The following is a 23738-nucleotide window of genomic DNA, read 5'->3' on the forward strand; positions in this document are numbered from 1 at the left end:
GGTTTTCCTTTGGCTGGCTGTGTGATGCAAGAACACGCCCCCACGGTGTTATTTTTGTGAAGTGCTGCTCCGAGGGTGTTTTCGGTGTTTCCTGTAGGAGCCAAACACGTTTTCTTCTAGAGACAAAAAGCTTCCCCAGGGATTCCCGGTGGGAGGGATGTGTTGGCTGGGAGCGCCACCGCTGGGCTGGCAGCTGTTCCTTCCTCCCTCTCTGCCTTTCACACCCACTTTCTGCATTTTTGCTCTCTGGTTTGAACTTTGGGTGGATTTGGCTTTACTTATTTGTAAATATTACGTGGACTTCTGGAGCTGCAGGACCGTGAACAGAGCGAGTGAGTGTGTAAATTACCAATAGCAGAAGTATTCTCTATGTGGGAATAGCACTTTACCACATTTTAGTCTGTTTGTCACCTCCTGGGCTGGGGAGCCCTTTCAGGGGATATGCTGAAGTGCTGGCAGGACTCACTGACTAAGCAAAAAGGGCTCTGTAAGACCTTGAATCCGTACTTTAAATTTGTTCTAAGACATCTTGATCTTTTCTTCACACTTGAATCTTATTTAACCCCCCTTATCTTACTTACTCCTGTGATTACCAGTTTAACTGCCCTATTTTTAAATCTGGGTTATTAATTAAAAGTGATTCCTTCTTGGAGCTCAGATGTTCATCAAGTCAGTGAGTGCACTTAAATAGAAAATTTTTGTGTGTTTTGTTATCACCAAGAGCCACAGCAACACTGTGAACTCCTGAATATCCCTGCCAGCAGCAAAGAACTGGCAACAGGGACAAAAATCCTTGAGCTGTGCAAGAGTCCAGCTGCCCAGTGCTGGCTTTTATCACATGCTGGACAAGGATCACGTGGAGAGGCGGGGAGTCAGCGCTGCAGAGCCCAGGTGGCACCGTGTGCTGGTCTGGGAGCTCCTGCCCATGGCATCCGTGAGCCAGCAGCAGATCCAGCAGGTAAGGAGCTGCTCTGCAGGGAGGGAGCGTGCCCAGAGTGCAGGCAGTGTGTGAGACAGAGTCACTGCTGGTTAACCTGGCAGCAGGTCTAGCCAAAATCTGCTTTACAAACACTTTATATTCTCCTCAGCTTCTCTTACATTCATTTTAGTGTGTGAGTGTTGTGGCTACAGACTCTTCTGGGGGCAGCTTGTCCCACAGAGCTCTTGGAGGGATTTCTCCTGTGCCCCTTCTGTCTGTCTTGCTCAGATCTCATCCCTGAACTCGAAATCTTCCTGGCAAAGGATAATCTCCAGGGTATTCTATATAAAGAAGCTGAGTTCACTGCCAGCAGAGTTCATTTTGTATTGTGTAGTGAACTGTGAGAAATCACCCAGGGATTTTTTTTTTTCCTGAGAGAGGACAAAGCTTTCCAGCTTGTAAAGGAATCTCATTCTGATTTGGCACACAGGCACGACTGCCCTGTTTGTGTTAGTGGGCCTGGTAGTTTACCAGCTGCTGGTTACAGGCATTAGATAAGATATCCTTGAGCCACAAAAGGCTCTAGTGATGAGATCTTCTGTGTTTTGTGGAGACTGAGAGATTGAAATAGATTGTTCTTAGCTGTTTGGAATTTCAGCCTCTTAATTAATCGTTTGCAAGAAAAACCCCTACTGAAATTAAAAATTAAGAAGGTGCTGCCTTGCAGCAGAGCTGGAGCTGGGATGCTTTTCACCCTCTAAAGTGCCGGAACTGCTTTCCCTTGCTTTGTGCTGCTTCCCCCGAGGACTCTGGGGGAGAGCAGTCACCCCATCTCTTCCAGTTCCACAAGGATGGTTTCCTTGTCCTGGAGCAGTTTTTCAGCGCAGAGGAGTGTGACAGCATGAGGAGGCAGATCCAGAGGATCGTGGAGGAGATGGAGGTGCCCCCTCACTGCCGCACCGCCTTCTCCACCCGGGAGGAGGAGCAGCTCCGGGAGCAGGTACCGACACGGGCTGGGAAAGGCAAATTGCTGATTGTTCACTCTGGGGGAGCATGCACATAACACCGGGAGAGGAATTTGCTCTCCAGCTTTCTGCAAATGTTTGCAGGGGTCTTATCAGGAGTCTTATCAATGTGAGGCTCAGCTGTGCTTTCAACCCATGGTGGCCGCAAGCAGCTCTCACAGATCACTTTGTACATGTTCAGCAGACAGAAAACTGGGTATTTTGCAGGCAGCTAGCAAAATAAAAGTGGGGGTAACCTCTCAAAGACATGCAGTTTTGTGGAAAGCCTTTTTCTGAGTGATTTTTCACTGTGTTTTGTTTATGCTGCACCTTGGTGGGAAAAAGATGCAGGTGAGTGTTAATGCTTTGACTGAAAGTTCATTTATGTTTTTACAAGGATGCTGTCTTTACTGAGCTCTTATCCCTGCAGGGCAGCTCGGATTATTTCCTAACCAGTGGAGACAAGATTAGATTCTTCTTTGAGAAAGGTGTTTTGGATGAGAAAGGTAAGCCCTGCAATGAGTTAGTTACACAGAGGGGATGGGAAAAGGCTGAGTGAAGGATCAGGGGCCAATTTCCTGATCAAGGAATGATTCCTGCTTTTCAGACAATGTTAAATTATGGTTTTGTTTTGTAGGTAACTTTCTAATTCCAAAGGAGAGGTCCGTCAGCAAGATTGGCCATGGTATGTTTAAAGGATGAGTTTGGAGAGGGATGGACAGAAGAGATGTGGTTTTCAGAAATGAGGATTTTTCCAGACCTATTCACTGTACAAAACTGTCTCTGCAGTTCTCTCCATGCTGCCCTTTGCTCTCTGCTCTCAGAGGACTGGAGCTTCTGTTCCAGTCCTTTTCAAAAACCCCTTCTCAGAGGTTTTTCAGTGATGAATAGCTCAGAGTCACTGACATGAGAAAGTTTGGACTTCAGCCCTTGGCTCTTTTATGTAACAGATTTGCTCTAAAAATTTACCACCTGAGACTGGTGACATTCAGTACAGACCAAACTCTCTCCTATGACCTGTGCCATGCTGGGTTGCTGATATTGAAGCTGCCCTCCCTCCTGTGGTGTCACCAACACCTTTTCTTTACCCTTGCTGGTCTGTTTGACCTATTTATTCTCTCCCAGTTCCTGGATTAGCATTTTGGTCCCTTTTGTTTTCCAACAATACATGGAAAATGAGAGCAGGATTCCCTGTGCCTGCAAACATGAACTTTGCTCAGAGTAAACTTCACTGTAGTTGGAAATTCAGTGCTGAGAGTTCTTTTTCTTTGGTTTTCTCAGAAAAAAACCCTCTCCTCTTCCCAGGCCTGCTGCCATTCTGTCACACTTCAGCTTTTCCTCAGGGGAAGTGAAAACAACTGTAGGTTCCCGCTGACACAGCAACTTCACAATTCAAAAACCTACTGTAGTCTTATTTCTGTAATTACTCCTTTTGGTCAAGTGTCATCCCTTGCCTGAGAGCAGCTCCTGCTGGACCTGAGCATGTGTCCTGATGGCAGATCTGATCAGGATGAGCTGGAGGCACAACTCTGAGTCTTTGCTTTGTGGATTTGTCAGAGCTGGGTTGCAGCAAGAGTCTGCACAAACACTCTGCCCTGCTGGCTGGGGCTCTCTGAAGGGCACCAAAGATGAGCTCTAGCTCCTTTTTGCAGTACTTCACTTGTCTGGTAGGTCTTAAGAGGTGTGTTTTTAACTGAAGAATTCACCCATATGCCTCAGGGTCGTGTGTAATGGTTGTCACTTGTGTAACATTATATTGAATCACATAATATTCCATTTTATTCACTCTGTTGTACACTGGCTTTTATGTGTGTGCAGTTTGTGGCCAGGGAGTGATTATATTTATGGTTTTAATGATGTTTGTACAACCTGTAAGTGTCCTATCACCTTAGGTGTGATAAATCACATTTGTCCATCTTGGAAGGAATAAAAATTTCTGGCTGCAATTTATCCTGCTTGGCTGTGGTGTCTGCAGCTCCTCACTGAGGGCTGTTCCCTTCTCCTTCTGAAATCTTGTCTGAGCTTTTTCTTTCCCCTTAGCTCTACATGCTTATGATCCTGTCTTCAAGCAAATCACCCACTCCCCCAAGGTGCAGGTGAGCTGTTATTGCTTCCTAGAATGCCTTGAGGAAAAAGAAAAAAAAAATTGCAGAGTAGTTAATTTTTTGTTTTCTACACTCCCAGGGGGAGTAATTTTGTCAGTGAAAGGAAATTTAAATATCTCCAAAGAATAATGCTAAATAGTGTGCAGAGAACATAAATCTTGGAAAATTTTCTTGCAGGAACTGGGCAGAAAACTAGGCCTTGAGAGACCAGTAGTTGTGCAGAGCATGTATATCTTCAAGGTACAGTAATTCAAGTTGTCTTGTCACTCAAGAAATAAAACCCTGTTAAGTGGGAAGCTGTGAAATTCTTCACACATCACTTTTTATTTTTCTTTGCAGCAACCTGGCATTGGTGGTGAAGGTGAGATTTGTGTTATCTCTATATCACACTGCAGATAATGCTCCTTTAGGAAAGGAATATTACCAGGGAAAAGGCTCAGAATCAGACTTAAACCTGTGGGTTTGGCAATCCAAACCTTCTTAAAATAACCTTTGAAATCCACATTTTTTCTGAAAAGTTTCTACATCACATGCAGCTTGAACAAAGAGCTGTTTTTACATTTGCAGCAGGCTAAAAGGTGGGATTTTAATGTAAGATTTAATGTGAGTGATAGATGGGTGGGCAGGGGAGGGCTCTGAGTCAGGAGATGCAACCCTGAAGTTCTTCTAGAGGAACTGAATCCCATTACAGACCCCAATGAGAGTCTCTTCTTGCAGTGACACCACACCAGGACGCCACCTTCCTGCACACAGAGCCCCTGGGCAGGGTCCTGGGGTTCTGGATTGCCCTGGAAGATGCCACTCAGGAGAATGGCTGCTTGTGGTTCATCCCTGGCTCTCACAAAAGTAAGAGCATGTGTCTGACCACTGCTGGTCACAGCACAATTCTGCTTTTCCCCACCTCCAGAGCACACAGGGCAGCTTTGAACTTCTGCTCACCCTAAGCATTCACTCAGTGAGTGTAATCATAATGCTCTTCAGATGTTAAGCTACTCATTCCTCAAATCCTGGAGTCAGTTGTCCTCAAACCATGGTTTATGATCCTATAGAAAGCACAAATGGACCAAAGGTTGGTTTTGCTTAAGTGTGTGACTATTTGTGTTCCTAAGGGTCTGTTGCAATGCACAGAAGGGGCCAAAAAGGGAAACAAAAGGCAGCTGTTTTCTCTGTTTCTGCCACAAAAAAATTCCTAAATCCTAAAAAGGAAAATCCTGAATCTCTAATTAATGAAAAGGAGCCTACCCAAATTACTAAGGAAAGTGTGAATACAGCAATAATAAAGTTCCTATCATTGCCAGGAGAAATCACTGCTATTGTTCCTTTGCTGTGCAGAATGTAGCCAGGTGTTTCATTTTTGTGTGTTTGCCTTTTCTGTGGCTTTGCAGATGGGATTAGCAGGAGGATGGTCCGTGCAGCTTCAGGTGCCTCAACGTGTGTGGAGTTTGTAGGCTCAGAGCCAGCCTATGATGACAAACAGTTCCTACCTCTGCCCATAAGGAAAGGTACAAACAGCCCCAAATTCACAGCTCAACAAAACACAGGGGAGCTAAAATCATATTTTAATAACATTCCCTCCCACTGGAAAGCCAGAGTTCAGCAGTCCAGGTGATTGTTCCCCACAGGTGGGCTCATCCTCATCCATGGCGAGGTTGTCCATAAGAGTGAACTCAACAGCTCGGAGTACTCTCGCCACGCGTTCACCTTCCACGTGATGGAGGCCAAGGGCACCACCTGGAGCAAGGAGAACTGGTAAGGTTGTGATCCTCACCAGTGGCTGAGGAAACTGAAGCCTTTCCAGTGCTACAGTTGGATAACTGGTGGGGGTGTTGCCTGTACAGTTTGTGCCTCAGCTGGTGTTGATTTTGTACCTGCAGAACTGGAATAGTCTCTGAAGTTTTGCTTTTTCCTCTTCTTTTCTCCCTAGGCTCCAGCCAACTCCTGAACTGCCTTTTCCATCACTCTACACTTGAAGTTGGTGACTGGCTTGTGGAGTCAATAGCTGATCAATATTCCTGATTGTTCATTCACGGTCTCTGTAAAAACAACCTTCATTAGATCAGCTCTCAATGTTAATTTATCCTCCTCCTCAAAACCAGGACCATTATCACAGCCCAAAACTGCACAGACAGAAGCTTCTACTGCAGCAGGAGCCCTGCCAGTGTGAGAGTGCTCACCCAGTTCTTTTGGTAAGGAAACACCTTCAGTCTTGAGAACAAATCAGTTAAGACCATTGCACCTTGACTGGGACCACTTACCAAATATTTCTCCTTGCAGATACTCAGTATTTTCTTGTGTTTAAGAGCTTAAGTGCATTTCTTGGCTGGTTGACTCCAGCAATGCAGGTGAACATGTTGTGGGGAGAAGTTTGATTTTTCACCCCTAGTTTTCTGTCTTATTGTTGGAATAACATTGATTTAAAACAATTTTGTTGTGGGTGAAATGAAGCAAGAGGTGTGCTTTTTATAGTCAGTCTTCTAAATTATCCTGGCAGGCAGTAGCTGAGTGTTTTGTCACTGAGTGTGATTACAAATACAACAATTTTTAAAGATTCATGTTGAAATGATGGAAACAAAGAACCTCAATCAAACTCTTTACACTTAAATAAAAAGATAAAAAAATCTTCTTTTCATCTCCATCATCTTTTCTTTGAGGAAGACCCAGTGTCTCCTTCCAACTGATGGGGACAGTGCTAAATTGTCTGGTGAGCAGCTGGAATTCTCAGTATGCACAAGAATTAACTTCTATCCCCAAAACCTCACCAAACCCAAACCAACTTATAGCAAGGAATGTTTGGAAATGCAAGCTACATCCCAGTCTGTACCTGAACTGAGCAGAAGCTGTGTAGGTGTGATTTCACCAGCACTGGTGCAGTGGCAGCCCTGAGGCAGGAGCTCAGTGTCACCAGTGCAGGGATTATATCAGAGAAACCCTAAGGCTGCTGAGGGTACAGTGAACCCAAATCTTACTGACTCATCCTTTTCAAAAGTAAATTGGGGAGCTGGGTCATGGCAACAGCAGGAGCACTGAATGCAAAGTTTCTGCATTCAAATCTACCTTTCCTAGTTTGTTTGAAAGTTGGAAGCAGGGTGGAAGGAAAGTAAATTTCTCTACCTCTGGTGCAATTTATGACATCAGTGGTGAAGGCTGTGGCTTGTGACAGAAGCAACTCAAGTTTTGTTTGTGTCTTTCCATGAGAGGAGTTAATAATTTAGAATTCTGATGAGGAGGGATAATTTCTCCTGACTTGCACCACTACCTGCAGTGTGCAAAACCATCTACTTCAAGTGCATAAATAAAATAAAAAAAAAATCAGGATTGACTGGCAGCATTTCCTGTTAAATGTGAAGGAAACAGCCCCAGCAGTTACTGAGTTGAGTTTCCTACAGAGTATCTGACAATTTACTGTGTTTGTAACCAGCTCTGGCACCCTCAGGAAAAGCAGCACCAAATCCCAGGAGCCTTTCCCAGGCAGGAGGATGAATTGGGCAATGCTGCTTCTCAGCTATTCCAGTCCTGGCTTGTTGCAGGGACACAGAAAGTTGGATCCTGGAGCCAATTCTGCTGACTCAGGCACTGGTTTCACCCCTCCCCTGGTCTTATGCTCCCTCCCAACATCTCAGAGAGCTACAGGCCTGCAGGACAATGTTGTGAAAGGTACCTTGGACTTCCCCCAGACTGTTCCCAAAAGTGAATTAAAAAAGGGTCAGAAGTGAACTTCATGATGCAAACTAGAAGCCTGGGATGACAAACTCCTGCTTGGACACATCCCTGGAGACAAGAAGGACACTTGGGTTTTGTTCTAATGGACACAGGGCAAAGCAGTGAGAAGAGAATGTTGATACAGAAGGGTTTCATACATAGAAATGAAGTGGGGTGTTTTTTGGCCACAAAATAGTAGCTATAATTCTAATTAAATGGATGGAATTCAGTAGCTTTAGTCAATTTGTTGATAGAAGCACTTTTATACATTATTTAATGAAACATCTGGCTGAAAAAATGGAAAAGTAGGAAAGTGTAATAATAGAAAATTTTATTGACTTCAACAGATTTTCTGCTTTCAGGAGTAATGTGTAATTAGTTTTAGCTGTGACTTTGCTTATTTCCACCCCCCCCCCCAATATTCATTCCTAATTAATTTGGAAATTAAATCTTGAGAAAGATAAAACATTTTTCTTGCTGAAGCAAACTTCAAGGCTAAAGATTCACTGTTCTTATTAGTGTGGTCTGGAATGAGCAGTGTCTGACATCCCCAAACCTTCACCCTGGAGGGTGTTTGTGCATCATGGTGTGGTTTTGGCTCTTGCTGATGAGGACTGGACACTTGTGCCTGGTTCCTGTGCCCCCCCTTGTTATCAAACATGCTTTACATCGTGCTTGTACAGAAATGAGAGTTCACACATCAAACACAAGACACAGGACTCAGTACAGAAAACAAGGTACAGTACAGAGGTAGCAACATCAGAGAGACCTGCTTGTTTATTTTGTCCTCTCTAATTGACTTACTTCTTCCTCTGCTTCCCTTGGGTACCCAGAAGAAACTTAAACTGGATTATTAAACACAAGTGCTGTTTTTATCAGTCATGTTTGTTGTTGTTAGAACATAAATCTGTCTATTTTCCATGGGTAAAAACAAGACTAAATCAAAACCTTTATTTTAAATAAGTCTTTTTCATTTGTGGTTTCAACAATTTTCTCTGCTGTACCAAAACATCATCTTTGAGCTTCCATTAAAGTGCATTTTCTAGTACCTTTCTCTAGGAGGGGAGAAAACTGTGCCTGGAAGTGCTTCTATGCCATGAGCATGATCTGGAGGTAGAGAGGCAACAGCAGATTATCAATCTGAGTAGTGTAAGCTTCCAAAAGAGAAACCAAACTCACAGATGCCAGAATCCAGGCATAGCTGGAGTTGAGATTCACACTGCTGTCAAAGATCAGAATGAGAGCCACAGCAATGATCTGGGCAAAAATAGCTGTCATTGTCCCTTCAAAGGTCTTCTTTGTTCCTGGCCATTTGATTTCCCCCATGGTACTGCCAAAAACAGAGGCAATGGTGTCTCCCACCCCCACTGCCAACACCCCAGAGTAGGGGACCAGCGCTCCTGCCCCAGGCAAGCTGCCTTTAGGAGCACAAGATCTGGGAAACAACCACACTGGGAGGGACATGCCAAGGAGGAGGTAAATATGAGTCAAGATTAGAGGTCCACTGTCTCTTTCATCCAAGAAGAGAGAGAGCAAATGCCTCAGGGTTTGTCCAAAAGGTTTGATCCTGAAGTACCGCACGTACTCTAAGAAGACAAACACGGCCAGACACAGCACTGCAGCAACGTAGAGGAGCTGGCGGTCATAAATGAGGCCAGGAACATAAGTGGCTACAACAATGAAGTGGAAATATTTCCTGGTTATGGTTGAGGCCTGGTGTTTTTTAGATTCGGATGATCTCTTGGCGTTCTGGTAGAAAACCACCCCACACGCTGAGGCAGCCAAGCAAGTCCAATAGACAAGGAGGTAAAGTCTTGTCTGTGTCTGAAACAGAAACTGGAGCAGCCAGAACAGAGGGTTTCTCTGGATCAGTCGGTACAGCCAAGGCATGATGACCCCCAAGCCTAACACTGCTGTCATCATGTGGAAAAACATGGAGGAGATCCACGTGGCCGAATCCATGAAAGTGAAGAGCACAGTGAAAAAAAGACCCAGAAGAACAACTCCAACAACTGCTACCAGGAGGAAGAAGTCAATGGGATCCCCTCTGCCCTCGACTACATTCAGTGAGCGTTTAATGAGCTGATTGAGAACAAAACTCACACCTCCGAGAACCAGCAGTGCTTCCCCAGGAGTGAAACACCGAGGCAACAAGTACAGCAAGATCATACTGAGGTAGACAAAAATGAGCAGCACTTCCAGAACCTCTATCACCTCTGAGACAGTCAAGGAATGTTTCATGGTGTAGATAATCACGCTGCCAGCAACACCAGTCAGGATGCAGGTGTTGGTTGGCACGGGTTTGGTGATGCCCACCGCCAGGACAGACAGGAAGAGCGCCAGCAGCATTCCCGTGGAGGCCACCACGACGCCGAAGCGCTCGAAGTACACCATGCCGGCGGCCCTGCACCTCTCCTTCATCACCACCCCCAGCAGGGGGATGACCATGCTGGCGGGCAGGAGGCCGCTGTTGGCCGCCCCTCGGAACTGGAACACGGCTCCCCCTTGCTGCAGCAGCCGGTCCCACTTGAACTGGGCGTAGAAGGCCTGCAGGGCCAGGGCCAGGGCGCACCACGAGAAGCGGTCCCAGACCACGGCGTGCACCGACAGCACCACCCCGAACACCAGCAGGGACTCCACCAGCACGGCCTTGTCCAGCATGGTGCCAGCCCAGCCTGCCTCAGCTTGCAGAATCTCAGCAGCCCTGCTGTGCTCAGTTGTCCATTAGGAAGAATTACGTAGGAAGAATTCCCTTCTGTGCTACTGCAATTGCTATGAAAAAAAAACAACAAATAATTAAAGCAACTACTTGGACAGCTGAAGTGTTTGCACAGCTGTCACAGACATATTTTATGAAAAATCCTTTTGCTAGGGTCCTTTTTCTCCTGAGAAGCTGAGAGGCCTCAGAAATGAAATTATATAATATATTATTATATATTATAATATATAATTATTATATATTATAATTATATTATTATAGAATATATTATATAAATATATTAATAAATATAACAAATATATACTATAATATACTATAATATACTATAATATATAATATAACATAACATAATATAATATAATATAATATTATAATATATTACATATATTATATTACATTATAATGTCATAATCATATTTATATATTTTATACAATTTATATAATAATTATATAACTATATTTAATCATAGATATTCCATAACATATTATATACTATATATTTATAATATTACAATTGTAATATTATATATTATAATTATGTAATAAATAATATTACAATTATTATATATAATATTACAATTTATATATTTTAATATAATCTATATATAATGATAATTATATAATTATATAAAATAATATCTATTATAACTATTTTATGATATTATAATATATTATTATATATTATATAATAATTATCTGCTGCTGTGAAATGCGACAGCTGTATCTTTGATTCATCCTATGTGGTTGTTTTTAATCACAGTCCAGTTGTCTTAGACTCTCTGATCAGTCACAAGATTTTTTTATCATTCCTTTCCTTTCTATCCCTTGCTCGCTTTCTGATGAAATCCTTCCTTCTATTCTTTTACTAGAGTTTTTGTATATAGTATATATAATAAAATAATAAATCAGCCTTCTGAAACAGGGAGTCAAGATGCTTGTCTCTTCCCTCATCCTGGGACCCCTGCAAACACCACCACACACAGCTCTTTGGTTCTTAAAGTCAATTTAAACTGATAATTGTGTGCCAATTGCTAATGTCAAAACATAGATGATTAAAAAAAAAAAAAACTGAGGTGAGTGGGTTATGCACTTCACCTTCTCTGAGTGAAGGCTCACAGCTCACTGACAGCTGCCCTGCAAAACAAACTTTCCTTTAAACTTTTGGACTGGAAGATAAGCAGTTGAGATAATCAGCAGCAAGCACATTTACTTTGTTAGGTTAAATCTCATCTCCTTCACAGAATTGTGGGCATTGACAACATTGTGCAATTCCCACCAGCATTTATTGCTTTCTGGCAGCCTTGATTTCTCTATGGATACAGAATTTGATAATCAGCCATATGTAAACCTCTGCCATTACACTGGCACCTCTTCTGGGGTCTTTGAAGGTCTCAGGTTCTTTATTTCTGTTGGAAATTTTATCCTTTCTGGCCCACCCTTAAGCTGATTAGCAGCAAAGTCTTACTAAATTCTGCTCCCCAAGTCTCACTGCCAATCCAGCTCCCTCACGGAAAGCCAGAAGTTTATTTAAGGTTCTCTTTTGGGTTTTCAGCTAGCATTGAATGGTGACACCAGATTACAAAGCTGACAAAGTAACAGCAATATTACAGAGGAACTATCACAGTTTGTACTGTCAAACATCCTTAGACTGTGTGTCTGCATTGTTTAGATATTTATGACTTTCTACTGAAAACTTAATTATTGATAGATTGCTTTTTGGCATCCTTATTCATATAGCCTGAAATACTTGATTGCCAAACAGCTTCATTACATGCACTGTTGCTACACAGCTCCTTCAGGCCAAATGTAATCTTTTGTCATTGCAATTAATTTTTAAACAGGAGAAGAATTAATCATACAGTCAATACACAGAACTGGTCTGGGCAATATCTACCTCCAACTCCCTGCTGTTTCTGAGAACTGGGGAGGGGGAAGCCTAAGGCTTATTTGAGAAGAAGCAGAGCAAATGGCACCTGCCAAGCAGGGACCGAGTCCTACTCAGTGTGGCCACCTTAGCATTGCCCCGCAGCTCCGCTGTCAATGGCACGGACACTTCCCTGCCAGGGTGCCAGAATTTCACCCTGCCTGAGGCGGTGCTGCAGCAGCTCTGAATGTTTACACCTGACAATCTGCAACGCGATGTATTTCACTGCTGAGTTATTTCGTTTTCTTGTGCCTGCCGCAATCCCCTCCTCCGCACGTCCTTTCGGGTAATGTGGCGCTCCTCGGCCCCGCCGCTCTCAGCAGCGAACGGGACCCGCACCGAGCGTTTGCTGCCCGGCTCAGGCTCCGCATCCCGGCTGCTCAGGGCAGGGAAGCTTCCCACTGACGTGCTGCCAAACATCCGGCAGCCCTGGCCTCGCTGCAGCCCCTGCCTGCTCCCTTTCCTCCCCAAGCCCCTGCAGCGCTGTGGGCGCCCTTTAACCCGCGGGCTGCCCGCGCCCTGTCCTTCTACGCTGCTCGCCGCCGCCTCCTGTCCCCCTCAGCCGCGACACCCACAGCCCAGCCTCCGCTACTGGGAACGCCATCCGCCGCGGGCGGTGCCGGAGGCACTCCCGGGTGATTCCCGGTTCCAGCGCGAAGCTGCGGCCCCGCCCCGGAGCCCAACGCGCACCCACCTCGCAGGACGCCGCCATCTTGCCGCGCCGCCTGTCACATGACCCAGCTGTGAGGGCGTGTCAGGGGCGTGGCCTGTGCGGCACCACGTGACACCGGCGTGGTGGAGGGAGACGGCCCCTGGGTCACGTGACAACAGAGCGAAGATGGCGGCGGGCGGGCTGAGCGCGAGGTGCGGGGCCGGGGCCGCTGGGGCGGAGGGAACGCGGGGGCAGCGTGGGGGAGCCCCCGGCTCTCGCTGCGGGCGGATCCCGCTCCGCGGGACCGGGAGCCGGGAGGGGCCGGCGGGGAGGGGGCGCAGCGCGGGGCCGGGAGGTTTTAACTGCGGCGGGGCGCGCGCCGGGCTGGCCCCGCCCCCGCCTCGCGCGCGCGGTGAGGCCCCGCCCCCCCGGGCTGGGGGAGCCTCAGGGAGCCTGTGGGACCCTCAGGGAGCCCCGGCTCAGAGAGCGCAGTGCGGAGAGACTGCCGGCATTTTGTGGTTCTTTAATTCTGCCGTGCGGGATCAGAGCTGGGCAGCGCTCCCTGGAGCCGTTGCTTTGGCGGGGCCGGGGCTCGGTCCGCGCTCCCTTCGCGGGGGTGCCCGACGGGCGCTCGGCCCTTCCCTGAGGCGAGGGGCGCGCCAGGGCCGGCTGCGCCTCCCGCGCGGCTCCTGCGACGTGCGAGTCAAATCCACACGTGGAAATGTGTAACGGAAGCGATTTAATGAATCCCGTGTTCAGTGATCATCTTAGTTCGGTGGTTTCGTATCTCCAGAGCACGTTTTTTGTCATTTATTACAACACTTTTATGTTCTGGAGTTTCCCTAGTGTCTAATTTTTATTAAATTAGTGACACCACCGTTACTTGTGGTCGTGTACAGAGAGCTTTCCTTCCTTAGCTGTCTTGGAGCCTTATTAATGAGGGGACAGCGAACCTCGGTCTGTTTTATTCCCAGAGGGGATTGTGAAGGAGTGAGAAGTAGGTGGGCTGGCGTTGCTAGGCTGAGACTCGGATTTAACAATAAGTGAAAGAAACTGTGCACGACAAATAAAGGCACTGATCTGGCATGGTCACCGAACCTGGGATTGATTCAATAGCTTCTTTCACATTACTGTTCAATTCTTGGTAAAATTCTGGGCCTTTGGGTGCTCTGTGGCTGGAGAGGTTCCTGGCAGAGAAGTGCACACAACCATTGAGGAACGAGCAGGGAGAAATTATACTGATGGGTGTGCTGCAAATAACAGGTGTTGTCATTAAGTGTCACCACATGGCAGAAGTCACAGATGACTTTCACTGCCACAGTGAGTTATTTTAATAATGTTATTCTAAAAATAAGGCAATGAGTGTTCTTGTGTAGACAGTCTTTGTGTGGGGAGTTGGGGTGTTTAAATACTCATTTGTAATGTGCTGCTAACAAGTCATAGTTTATTTAAATGAAATATTCCTTTTGGCAAATATCTTTTCTCTGGGGTGTTCTAGGGAGACTTTTTGAATGCATGTACCAGGGTCAGGGTGTGATCTGTAAATTCCTGTATGTAGTGCAGGTTGGCTTTTCTTCAGAGTTCTCATGAAGAAATGAGAAGCTGAGTGTAAATATTCTGGTGCCTGTGTAAAGATGGTGCAGTTTTTCACTTCATACTCTTTTATGCTCTGCTTAGAGTGGAGGATGAAACTGATGGAAAACTTTGTTTGAAGGAGAGCATTGGATGTAGCAATAGAATACTGCTTTATGCTTTCATTTTCTTCTGAGGAGCCTGAAATGTTCAGATAGCAAAATTGAGCAGGTAGCCTGATAGCAGTGTGAAGCTTTGATGTGAATTCACAGGTCTTGCTGTGTCAGTTGTCACCCTCCCTGGGTTTTTCCTTGGTTTTTCTAGGACAACTGAAGCTCATTAGCTAAAAGCTAATGCTCCTTAAATCACTTTTCTCACACTGTAGTGTCATTTGCTGCAAGTTAATTGCAGGTTTGAAAAGTGTAAGCTAAATGGAAGGCTGGAATAACATTAATCATTAAAATCCTCTCCACCTTTTCCTTGTGTTTGCAGGAGCAGCAGAGAATTATGGACAATTCTGCTGGGCAGATCAGCTTTAAGAGAACCAGTAAGTTCATTCCCTGCAGAGCAGGTTTGGCCATCCCTTCCTGGGCTCCATGGCCAAACACATCATTTGTTCATCTCTTTGAATATTAGTGAAAATATTTTCTGCTGCTCTTCCTTCTTTCTCAGTGTGATTTTTGTTCCCATACCTCTGCTACTTGTTTATTCTTCCACTGCTTGTTTGCAGCTGCTGCATGAGCTGCCTGGAAGGGTGTATGGAAAAGGTGCTTCCTTTTCTGGAGTGGGCACAAGTGCTGCTGCCTGGATTGCCCTGGGGTGTTCATGTGTGGTACAGCTGCTGCCTTATTTTGAGGGCTGGAGCCTGTGCTTTCAAGAATTTGCCCAGAATTTGGGAATCCAAATGTTTCTAAACCCACTCCATTGCCTCCCTTTTCCCCACCTCCCCAGGAATGGGCAGTGCCCTGTTCAGTTCTGCATCTGGAATTATTCTGACCCACAGACTGCCTTGTGTTGTTCCTGCCTCTTTGTGCTGCTGGAATTTCTTTGCTTTGCTGAAGTTTAACAGCTCTAATATGTGGTAATGACTTTGAGGAGTCTGTTCAGTGGTGTTTGGTTCTGTTTTAGGCCCAGATTGCTGCAGAGTTGAACAAGCACTGGCAGAGGCTGTTAGAGGGACTGTCCTACTACAAACCACCAAGGTACAGTCACTGCCTGATTTTAGATTAATCTCTAATGTGGAGTTTCCTAGCAAGTAAAGAAAGGTTACAGAATATTGTATGAAATATTGAAAGGTCACAGGGGAAAAAGCAAATGTACAGTTTAAACTGATAGAGTGGAGAACTTTGAAATTATGCCTATTTAATTTTCTCCTTGAGATTGCTGCCTTTTAATGACTAAAATTTCTTTTCACTTTAGTACCACTTCAGCAGAAAAAATTAAAGCTGATAAAGATGTTGCTGCTCCACTAAAAGAGTTGGGTCTGAGAGTCAGCAAGTTTTTGGTGAGTGAAGCTGCTCTTGGATTATTTTTTATCCCTGGAATGCATTGTTACAGGATTCTGACACTGAAGTAACCTTTGTGATGTTGAGTAGAGAGAAACTTAAGGTCCTTTCAGTTCAAAGTAACCTGAAGGATGTTGAAGTCCATGTTGAGGCTCTAGGTCAGACTTCAGAGTGATGAGTGACTTTGAGATGCTGTGGTTTTCTTGGTTTGTTCAGCAGCAGCCACCTGCTGTGGGTCTGAGCTGGGTTCTTCCAGGAAAACTGCTCAGCTAAAAAACTGATATCCCTTAAATCACTTGCCTTATTTGACAATCCTCTCAATTTACCTGCAAGGTTCTGTTTCTTTAAGCCAGAAGTTTAGAGTTTAGTGGGTGGTGGTACCTGTGTTTAAATGACTGGTGCTCCTTTAGCTGAAGTTAAACTGCAGCTCAGTGACATTGAAGCTGGTATTTGGATTTAAAAGAAGTGCTGATTAAAGCATCTGCCTGGTGCAAAAATACTCTTTTGGTGTATTATTTGTTTTGATGATAAGAGCTGCCTGAGTATTTGGAGAGAATCTTAATCTTCAATAAATTCAGCTGCCTTTTATTGATTTCAGATCATTTATCTTTCTTTTGTTCAGGGTCTGGATGAAGAGCAGAGTGTGCAGTTGTTACAATCTTATCTTCAAGAGGATTACAGAGGAACAAGAGACTCCTTGAAGGTCCATAGCTCCCATTTATGTTCTATTGACTCCACATCTTTCCTTAATCACAGTTGTTTTTTGATGCAAATGGTCACATGTGAATCCTAGTTCTGACTGGGAAATGGCTTTGTAGCTTTTCTTCTCTGGAGCTGCATCCAGGCTTATCTCTTCCTTCTTGGATCTCTGCAGGAACTCAGCTCCTCTCTCTGTCACAGGAATGCAGGAAAGCTCCAGATTTGTGAATGAGAGTGGAGCTGAAAAATAAACACATAGTTAAAAATGAGTGTTTTGCCTTTGTACTGTTGGAATCTGTCTTTCCAAATGAAAGAAAATTTTTCTTTTATTTGTTTTTGTAATTTTGTGAACATATATTTTGTCAGTAGGTATTTCTCCAATAGCTATTTTTTGTCATATTTTTTTTTACAGACAGTTCTTCAGGATGAAAGGCAGAGTCAGGCTCTGATGCTGAAGGTTAGTCATTTCCATTTGTATTTTCTGGGGAAAAATCTGTTTGCAGCAAACCTACTTTATTTCTGTGGAAAATCTTGAAATAATTGAAGTATTCCTTCATATAAAGGATGGCTTTTAGAAGGGGCTTCTGAAATTGAGGGATGTGCTTGTAGACTTGAAGAGGAAGACTAGAAATGCAGTTTTAGGCTTGACATTAGGGAATTGAGCTGGGTAGACGTACACTGCCATATTTTCCAAAGCTTGCAGATTTGTGTGTCCTGACAAGATTGATGATCATTTCTGACAGAGGGTAATAGGGGTAAAAATTTCCAAGTTTGCTCATTTAACAGTGTAATTATAGACCTGTCGTTATGGCAGTGCTTGATTGAGTTCTGTAACGTTTTTTAAGTCTTGGTTATTCTCCCCAAATTCAGAACTGCTCAGTTGAAATTCCATCTGTAATAACTCTGTATTCCTGTGGTGAAGGCCTTGGCAGTGGTTGGGAGAAGGAGGTGGCAGGGCCTTGGGCACTGTGCCAGGTTGGTGTTGGTGACACTTTACATTCACAGCTCGCTGACTACTACTACGAGGAGAGGATCTGCATCCTGCGCTGCGTCCTCCACCTGCTCATCTACTTCCAGGACGAGAGACACCCTTACACAGTGAGTGCAGGACGTGATGCCATTGGAACAGGCTAAATGTGGGAGCTGGGGGGTAATTCCCTGCTTGTGCAAAAAGCCCACATGCATGTGAGAAGCTGATGGACTTGTTTCCTTTAGGCACAGTACTTCCAGTGCGTTGAAAAGTTGGACAAGGAGCTCGTTCCCAATTACCGCAAGCAGTTTGAAGCGCTCTACAAAGCAGAGGCTCCTACATGGGAAACACATGGAAATCTGATGGTATTTTGTTTCTTACTATCATTTCTCAAGCTTATAAAATTATTTCTTATATGTAGTGTATTGGAAAATATATTTGTAGAGATGCAGTTAATCAGGACTTTTCTCCCGGTCCAAGAAACATAAAATTTGTTTTCTCTGTAACAGAATATACTTTTGCTCAGAAACAGAGTTTCATTAAACTTCATTAAACAGAGTTTCATTAAACTCAGAAGCATAGTTTCATTAAACAGAGCCATTTATGTGCAGTTGTTCATGATCTCTCTGGACCTAGAATGGCTTTCCTTGCCATTGACAGTGTTGAAATGCCTCCACCCTTCTCAGTTTCTGACTGCTTTGGCTGCCCTGTGAGCTTTGACATGTGATGGTGGAACTTTCCCTCGTGCAGACAGAACGTCAGGTTTCCCGGTGGTTCGTGCAGTGCCTTCGGGAGCAGTCCATGCTCCTGGAAGTCATCTTCCTCTACTATGCATACTTTGAAATGGCACCTGAGGAGCTGCTGGCCTTTGCAAAGATGTTCAAGGAGCAGGGATTTGGCACAAGACAAACCAACAGACATTTAGTAGATGAGAGCATGGATCACCTCGTGGATCGTATTGGGCAAGTGTTGTGTGTGTTTGTGATGTGGGTACAGAGCAAAACAATTGTTTTTCTCAGGAAAAAATGCATTTATAGTTAATGTCTTTGTTGTTCTGTGTGGGCCATGACTTGAAGGGGGAATGAGAATCCTGCCATACCTCCTGATGGCAGAGAGTTATAAAGGTGGAAAAGCTGTTTTCAAATTTCAGTGACCCTTTTTTGTCTGTTCAACCAGAAAAGGTAGTTCTGAAGATTGTATTTTTTCCTGTACCAGCATTTCAAGACAAAATTTGGATTATGTGCCATTCATTTATTGTAATTTCTTATTGCTTCAAAGAAAGATGAACAAAGCAAACTAAAGGTTGCTTTTTGACTTCTTATAGTTAAAAAAAACACAAACCCTCACCTGAATTCTCAAATGAAGTTACTGATCTATTTGTTTTTATTCTTTTACTGCTTGTAGCTACTTTAGTGCTCTTATTCTGGTGGAAGGCATGGAAATTGACTCCCTCCATGAGCGTGCTTTGGATGACAGGACAGAGGAGCACAAGTTGGCCAACAATCAGCACATCCACCAGGTGAAACACTGGCAGAGTAACCAGCCCCTCCTCAAGCCTAACAATACAGAACTTATTGTGATTACCCAGGCTGTGTCTGTAAACTTCTGGTCCTTGTGCTTGTTGGCCAAGTGTAGAAACTGCCATCCACATGCCATGAGGAGGCCACAGTTAGCTATGTGCTTGTTGAGTATGAATTATTTTCAGATCTCAGTTATTTTGCTTTTGGTTTGTGTCTGTGCAGGAGATGGACAATCAGCTGCTGCAGTTAGGGGATGTCTCACATCACGCTCCAGTGCTTTTGGCCTGGGCTCTGCTCCGCCACACCATAAACCCAGATGAGTCCACAAACATCATCAGGAAGATGGGCAGCACTGCTATCCAGCTGAATGTCTTCCAGTATCTGACAAAACTGCTGAGATCCCTCAGCAGTGGGGGCAAGAATGTGAGTTTCCTCAATTGTGCATGTAAGCTTCTGAAAGTCTGACTGCTCCTGATGTACAGCTGTGATGGGAAGCAGAGACTGAACCAATGTTCTTTTCAAACATGCAGTAAAGCATGTTCTGTCATCTTAGTCTTCTTTCAGTGAGGATCAGAAATTGAGTTGGAACAAAACAGATTGTTATGTCCAGAGAACTAAGTAAAGCTTTGTTAAGCAAGGAACTACATCTCTCTTGAGCAGAATAGACTCCAGTTAATCAAACTTTTTGATTTGCCTTTATATGTGTATTTTCCATTGTAGATCTTGAGTATTGGATGATTTAACTCTGCACTATTCTCTGTATAGGACTTCATTAGAAAACGTGGTGTAGTAGGATAAACTGCTTTGTAGATAGAAGCCAGTGAAAGCAAAAGCAAATCCTTTTGATTCCTTCAAGTGTTGAGTGCCATTTTTATTGTATTTTGATGCCTGCAAGGCATTTCTAGTGATAATGGTAATGGCAAGACTTCTCCTGTCAGTGAAATATTTTGTGTTAATATGGAGCTTAACTAATGACTGCTCCCTGTTTTGCAAGGATACATAAAAAGTCAGTTACTTGGTGTGTAAAGCAGAGTTACAGCATGTTTGTAATTCATATCTTTCCCATAACAGCCATGTTTATCCTGTCTTTGCAGTGTACTGCCAGCACAGCCTGTATGTGTATTTATGGACTTCTTTCCTTTGTCCTGACATCACTGGAATTGCATACATTGGGCAATCAGCAGGTAAGCATCCAAAACCCTTTGCAGTTGTTACATAATTTAAAATTACCTGTCACAACTGATGCTAATTGCCTATTAAATTGTAATCCTGCATTTCAGACTGCAAATTTGAATAGCTTTATGCAAAAATGCATAATTTATGCACATTTTCTTTATGCAAATTTGCTTTAAGCAAATTTGAAAGCTTTATGTGGCTTAGGGAGACCCAAATGAGTGATTTGCTGGTTTTCCTACTGCATTTACACCATGCAAATGTGGTAAACACCTCTGCAGACTGGCAGATTAGTAATGAAAGAGCACATCTTGCATTTGAAGTCCTATGGATATGAAGCAAATTAGTGATCTGTTATTCCCAAAGCAATGGAAATAATACAAACTCCATTCTGAGTTGGGCTGGGCATTTTACAGCCCTCTGCAGATATTGTGGATGTGTTTGCTGTGGCCAGTTCATTCATTATGAGGAGCATGGCTTTAGGTTGTGGTCTGGGGTGGGAGTGTTGGGTGTGTTTTGGATCCTGGAAGTAATTACATCTTGGTGGAAATTTAAATTCCAAAGATGTGGCAGAACCTGGTTGGAACAAAATCCTCCAGTGTGAAGTTGCTTTGATTTTTTCCATCCTGTCTTCCTTTGTAGGATATAATTGATGCTGCATGTGAAGTTCTGGCAGCTTCCAGCATTCCTCAGCTCTTCTGGAAGACGGTGAGTGTGTTTGCTACCTGTTTGACCTACCATGTTTATAAGTATGACCTGATAAAAGGTTCCCTTTTAGGAAAGGAACAGGCTGGTTGTATTTGGTGAGTTGGTTTCTAGGAGGGCCTGAGGAGCAAATGTTCATTTGCCTCTATCTTGGATTTACTTTTGCCCTTTCCTGCTTTTTAGGTACAGCCTTGGCTTTACACTTGAAAAGGATACTGGAACGAGTGTTAATATAGGTGATAGTTGATAGCAGGGCTGGGGCTGCAAGGATTGAACTAACTGCTGGCAAAAGCATTGTGCTTATTTTTTGTTGTCACAGAATTAGGATGATATGTGATGCCTTACAGTCTTACTTCTTGCCTTATACTTGCAGACTGCCTCATGCTTTAGTCTGTGCAAGTGTGATCTCCAGTCACTGGAGTGATACTTTTGTGCATGATTAATGTTAAATGTACAGCTTAAAATAGAACTGTAACCTTGTGCTATACTGAGACCCTTTTAGCTTTTCTTTTTAGTAATAAGACATTTGTTTTCTGTTTCCACCACCAGGAACCTACTGCAGGTCTGGGTATCATCCTGGACAGTGTTTGTGGGATGTTCCCCCATCTTCTCACTCCTCTCCTTCAGCTGCTCCAAGCCCTTGTGTCCGATAAATCTACTGCAAAAAAGGTACAGGATCTCTCTTGGTGTTTGGGAGAGGATTTATTTCGAGTCAGGGATGACATGCTCTGTGATTCTCTCTTTCCATTACATGTGCTTATCTCAGTTGCAGTCTTAGATAACAGACATAGACTTTTGTCTAAGAACAGTGGACACAGCTCCTTCAGAGTTGTGTGCTGTTTTCTGGCTTTTAGAAAACTTTTCAGCTTTAATAGTTGAAGATTAAGATGCTAATTTTTGGGTGGTACTTATCTGATTCATTAGATGAGACTTGTCTGAACATGAGGGCTGTGTAATAATGCTTTGGTAGGGTTGATGTATTAGAATGGTATTGTTGTACACCTCAAGTAAACTTGCTTGATACTGGAAATGAGCTGGTTGATAAATTTTTAAGAAGCTCTGGCTCTGGCTGTGTTGTTGAAGCTCTCTCTGATGCAGGTATACAGTTTCCTGGATAAAATGTCCTTCTATATTGAGCTGTACAAGCACAAACCTCCAGATGTGATCTCCCATGAGGACGGCACACTGTGGCGGAGACAGGCTCCAAAGCTCCTCTATCCTCTTGGTAGGAAACTGCACTCACCTTTTCTTACTGAAATCCTTTGGGGAATTTTCTCTTTCTTTACCTGCCTTCTAACTCATGGGTAAATTTGTGACTTTGTTTCACCTGCTTCTTCAATCTTTAGGACTAGGTCAGACAAACCTACGGATCCCTCAGGGAACAGTGGGCCAGGTGATGCTGGATGATCGGGCTTACCTGGTACGCTGGGAGTATTCCTACAGCAGCTGGACTCTGTTCACCTGTGAGATTGAGATGCTGCTCCATGTTGTGTCAACAGCAGGTGAGGCAGGCTGGGAGTGTGACAGAGAATAAATAATTATTAATTGGTGTCAGTTTGAGGTTGGTAGTAGGACTGAACAGCTCTGAGTGCATTTGGAGGAGCATGGAATATTATTCAGAAACCTGATGATGATTCTGTAAAATGCACTGCAAAAGGCCAAGAGCATGTAGTGTTATGAGATAGACTTTAGATGAGGGAAAAGTTGAGATAGATAAACAAATGTTTTTTGATATGGGAAAGGGATGGTTTTGAGTCATGCAGATACATGGTAAGATAAATGTGCATTGTTCCAGGCTTGATTACTGCTGAGGTATGACTTTGTATTCCAACGTTTGGTTTTCTTTACCCAGATGTGATTCAGCATTGCCAGAGGGTCAAGCCCATAATTGATCTGGTTCATAAAGTCATCAGCACTGATGTATCAATAGCAGATTGTCTTCTGCCAATCACATCACGAATCTACATGCTCCTGCAGAGGTGAGTCCCTGACAGCAGAAGCAGATAGAGTGACCTGAAGGGTAGCTGATTACTTATTTTGCCAAGAGCTTTACAGGATGTGTGTCAGTGCTTGAATTCCCCAAGACTGGGGAATTCAGCTCTCAAAACTGTTCAGGTTACACGCAGGTTAATGTTTTGATACAGCAGAAATGGCCCCCTCCTTTACTTCTTTCCTGAAAGGTGTGCAATTTTATCCCTTTAAAAGTAATTTTGATTAGTAGCTATATTTACATGAAACAGGGATAAAACATAGCATTAGAGCAGCAACTCACAGGTTTTAAAACAGTTGTAATTATTAACTCCTCCCAGAGTTAACTGCCTGGGAATTGATGTTCAGCTGTATAATTATTGTTTGCTGTGACAACCTGCTGTCTTGCCAGCCTTGCTCTGGCAGTAAATTGATCTGACTCAGGTGTGAGGGGGAGGTGGCAAGTCTAGACTGAAAGTGCTGACTCTGGGGTCTGTATTTATCTGCTTAAATTTTATATATGTGTACTTCAGTGAGAGAGAAAGGAGTTTTTTGATTAAAAAACAGACTAGACCACAGGTGGCAGTGCTTTTTTTCATGCATG

At 43.9% G+C, this 23738-nt stretch overlaps 3 protein-coding genes across 3 annotated transcripts in view; 2 read left to right on the plus strand and 1 right to left on the minus strand.

Moving 5' to 3' along the window:
- The first annotated feature begins 198 nt into the window (after positions 1 to 198).
- PHYHD1 (phytanoyl-CoA dioxygenase domain containing 1) lies at positions 199 to 9052 on the plus strand. The gene is made up of 12 exons (XM_005490586.4): positions 199 to 332; positions 722 to 958; positions 1761 to 1919; positions 2354 to 2429; positions 2561 to 2608; positions 3964 to 4019; positions 4206 to 4268; positions 4368 to 4389; positions 4746 to 4874; positions 5414 to 5530; positions 5651 to 5777; positions 5953 to 9052. The coding sequence occupies exons 2-12, from the start codon at positions 839 to 841 to the stop codon at positions 5996 to 5998; spliced, it is 963 nt and encodes a 320-aa protein (XP_005490643.3). The 5' UTR covers positions 199 to 332; positions 722 to 838; the 3' UTR covers positions 5999 to 9052.
- On the minus strand, positions 6330 to 13175 carry DOLK (dolichol kinase). Its single transcript, XM_026795587.2, has 2 exons — positions 13065 to 13175; positions 6330 to 10499 (listed from the first exon to the last, which is right to left on the minus strand). Exon 2 carries the CDS (start codon positions 10386 to 10388, stop codon positions 8817 to 8819), a length of 1572 nt encoding a protein of 523 aa, XP_026651388.2. The 5' UTR covers positions 10389 to 10499; positions 13065 to 13175; the 3' UTR covers positions 6330 to 8816.
- Positions 13100 to 23738, plus strand: part of NUP188 (nucleoporin 188) — a 28249-nt gene continuing 17610 nt past the window's right edge. Inside the window, exons 1-17 of the mRNA XM_026795586.2 lie at positions 13100 to 13234; positions 15087 to 15141; positions 15723 to 15796; positions 16014 to 16098; positions 16722 to 16802; positions 17211 to 17255; positions 17804 to 17896; positions 18014 to 18133; positions 18519 to 18730; positions 19173 to 19287; positions 19511 to 19711; positions 20383 to 20472; positions 21104 to 21169; positions 21716 to 21835; positions 22265 to 22391; positions 22513 to 22668; positions 23019 to 23145. Of these exons, the coding sequence (XP_026651387.1) occupies positions 13209 to 13234; positions 15087 to 15141; positions 15723 to 15796; positions 16014 to 16098; positions 16722 to 16802; positions 17211 to 17255; positions 17804 to 17896; positions 18014 to 18133; positions 18519 to 18730; positions 19173 to 19287; positions 19511 to 19711; positions 20383 to 20472; positions 21104 to 21169; positions 21716 to 21835; positions 22265 to 22391; positions 22513 to 22668; positions 23019 to 23145 (1793 nt within the window). The 5' untranslated portion in view covers positions 13100 to 13208. The remainder of the gene's footprint in view (positions 13235 to 15086; positions 15142 to 15722; positions 15797 to 16013; positions 16099 to 16721; positions 16803 to 17210; positions 17256 to 17803; positions 17897 to 18013; positions 18134 to 18518; positions 18731 to 19172; positions 19288 to 19510; positions 19712 to 20382; positions 20473 to 21103; positions 21170 to 21715; positions 21836 to 22264; positions 22392 to 22512; positions 22669 to 23018; positions 23146 to 23738) is intronic.

This window comes from Zonotrichia albicollis, chromosome 21 (assembly GCF_047830755.1).
Source record: "Zonotrichia albicollis isolate bZonAlb1 chromosome 21, bZonAlb1.hap1, whole genome shotgun sequence".
NCBI lineage: Eukaryota > Metazoa > Chordata > Aves > Passeriformes > Passerellidae > Zonotrichia > Zonotrichia albicollis.

Excerpts from the sequence above, each read along its gene's own strand:
- PHYHD1 (XM_005490586.4), top strand. The coding sequence starts at position 839 with ATGCTGGACAAGGATCACGTGGAGAGGCGGGGAGTCAGCGCTGCAGAG. Across the intron at positions 959-1,760 it reads GCCAGCAGCAGATCCAGCAG|TTCCACAAGGATGGTTTCCT; the intron begins GTAAGGAGCTGC and ends CATCTCTTCCAG. Across the intron at positions 4,875-5,413 it reads CATCCCTGGCTCTCACAAAA|ATGGGATTAGCAGGAGGATG; the intron begins GTAAGAGCATGT and ends GTGGCTTTGCAG.
- DOLK (XM_026795587.2), bottom strand. The coding sequence starts at position 10,388 with ATGCTGGACAAGGCCGTGCTGGTGGAGTCCCTGCTGGTGTTCGGGGTG.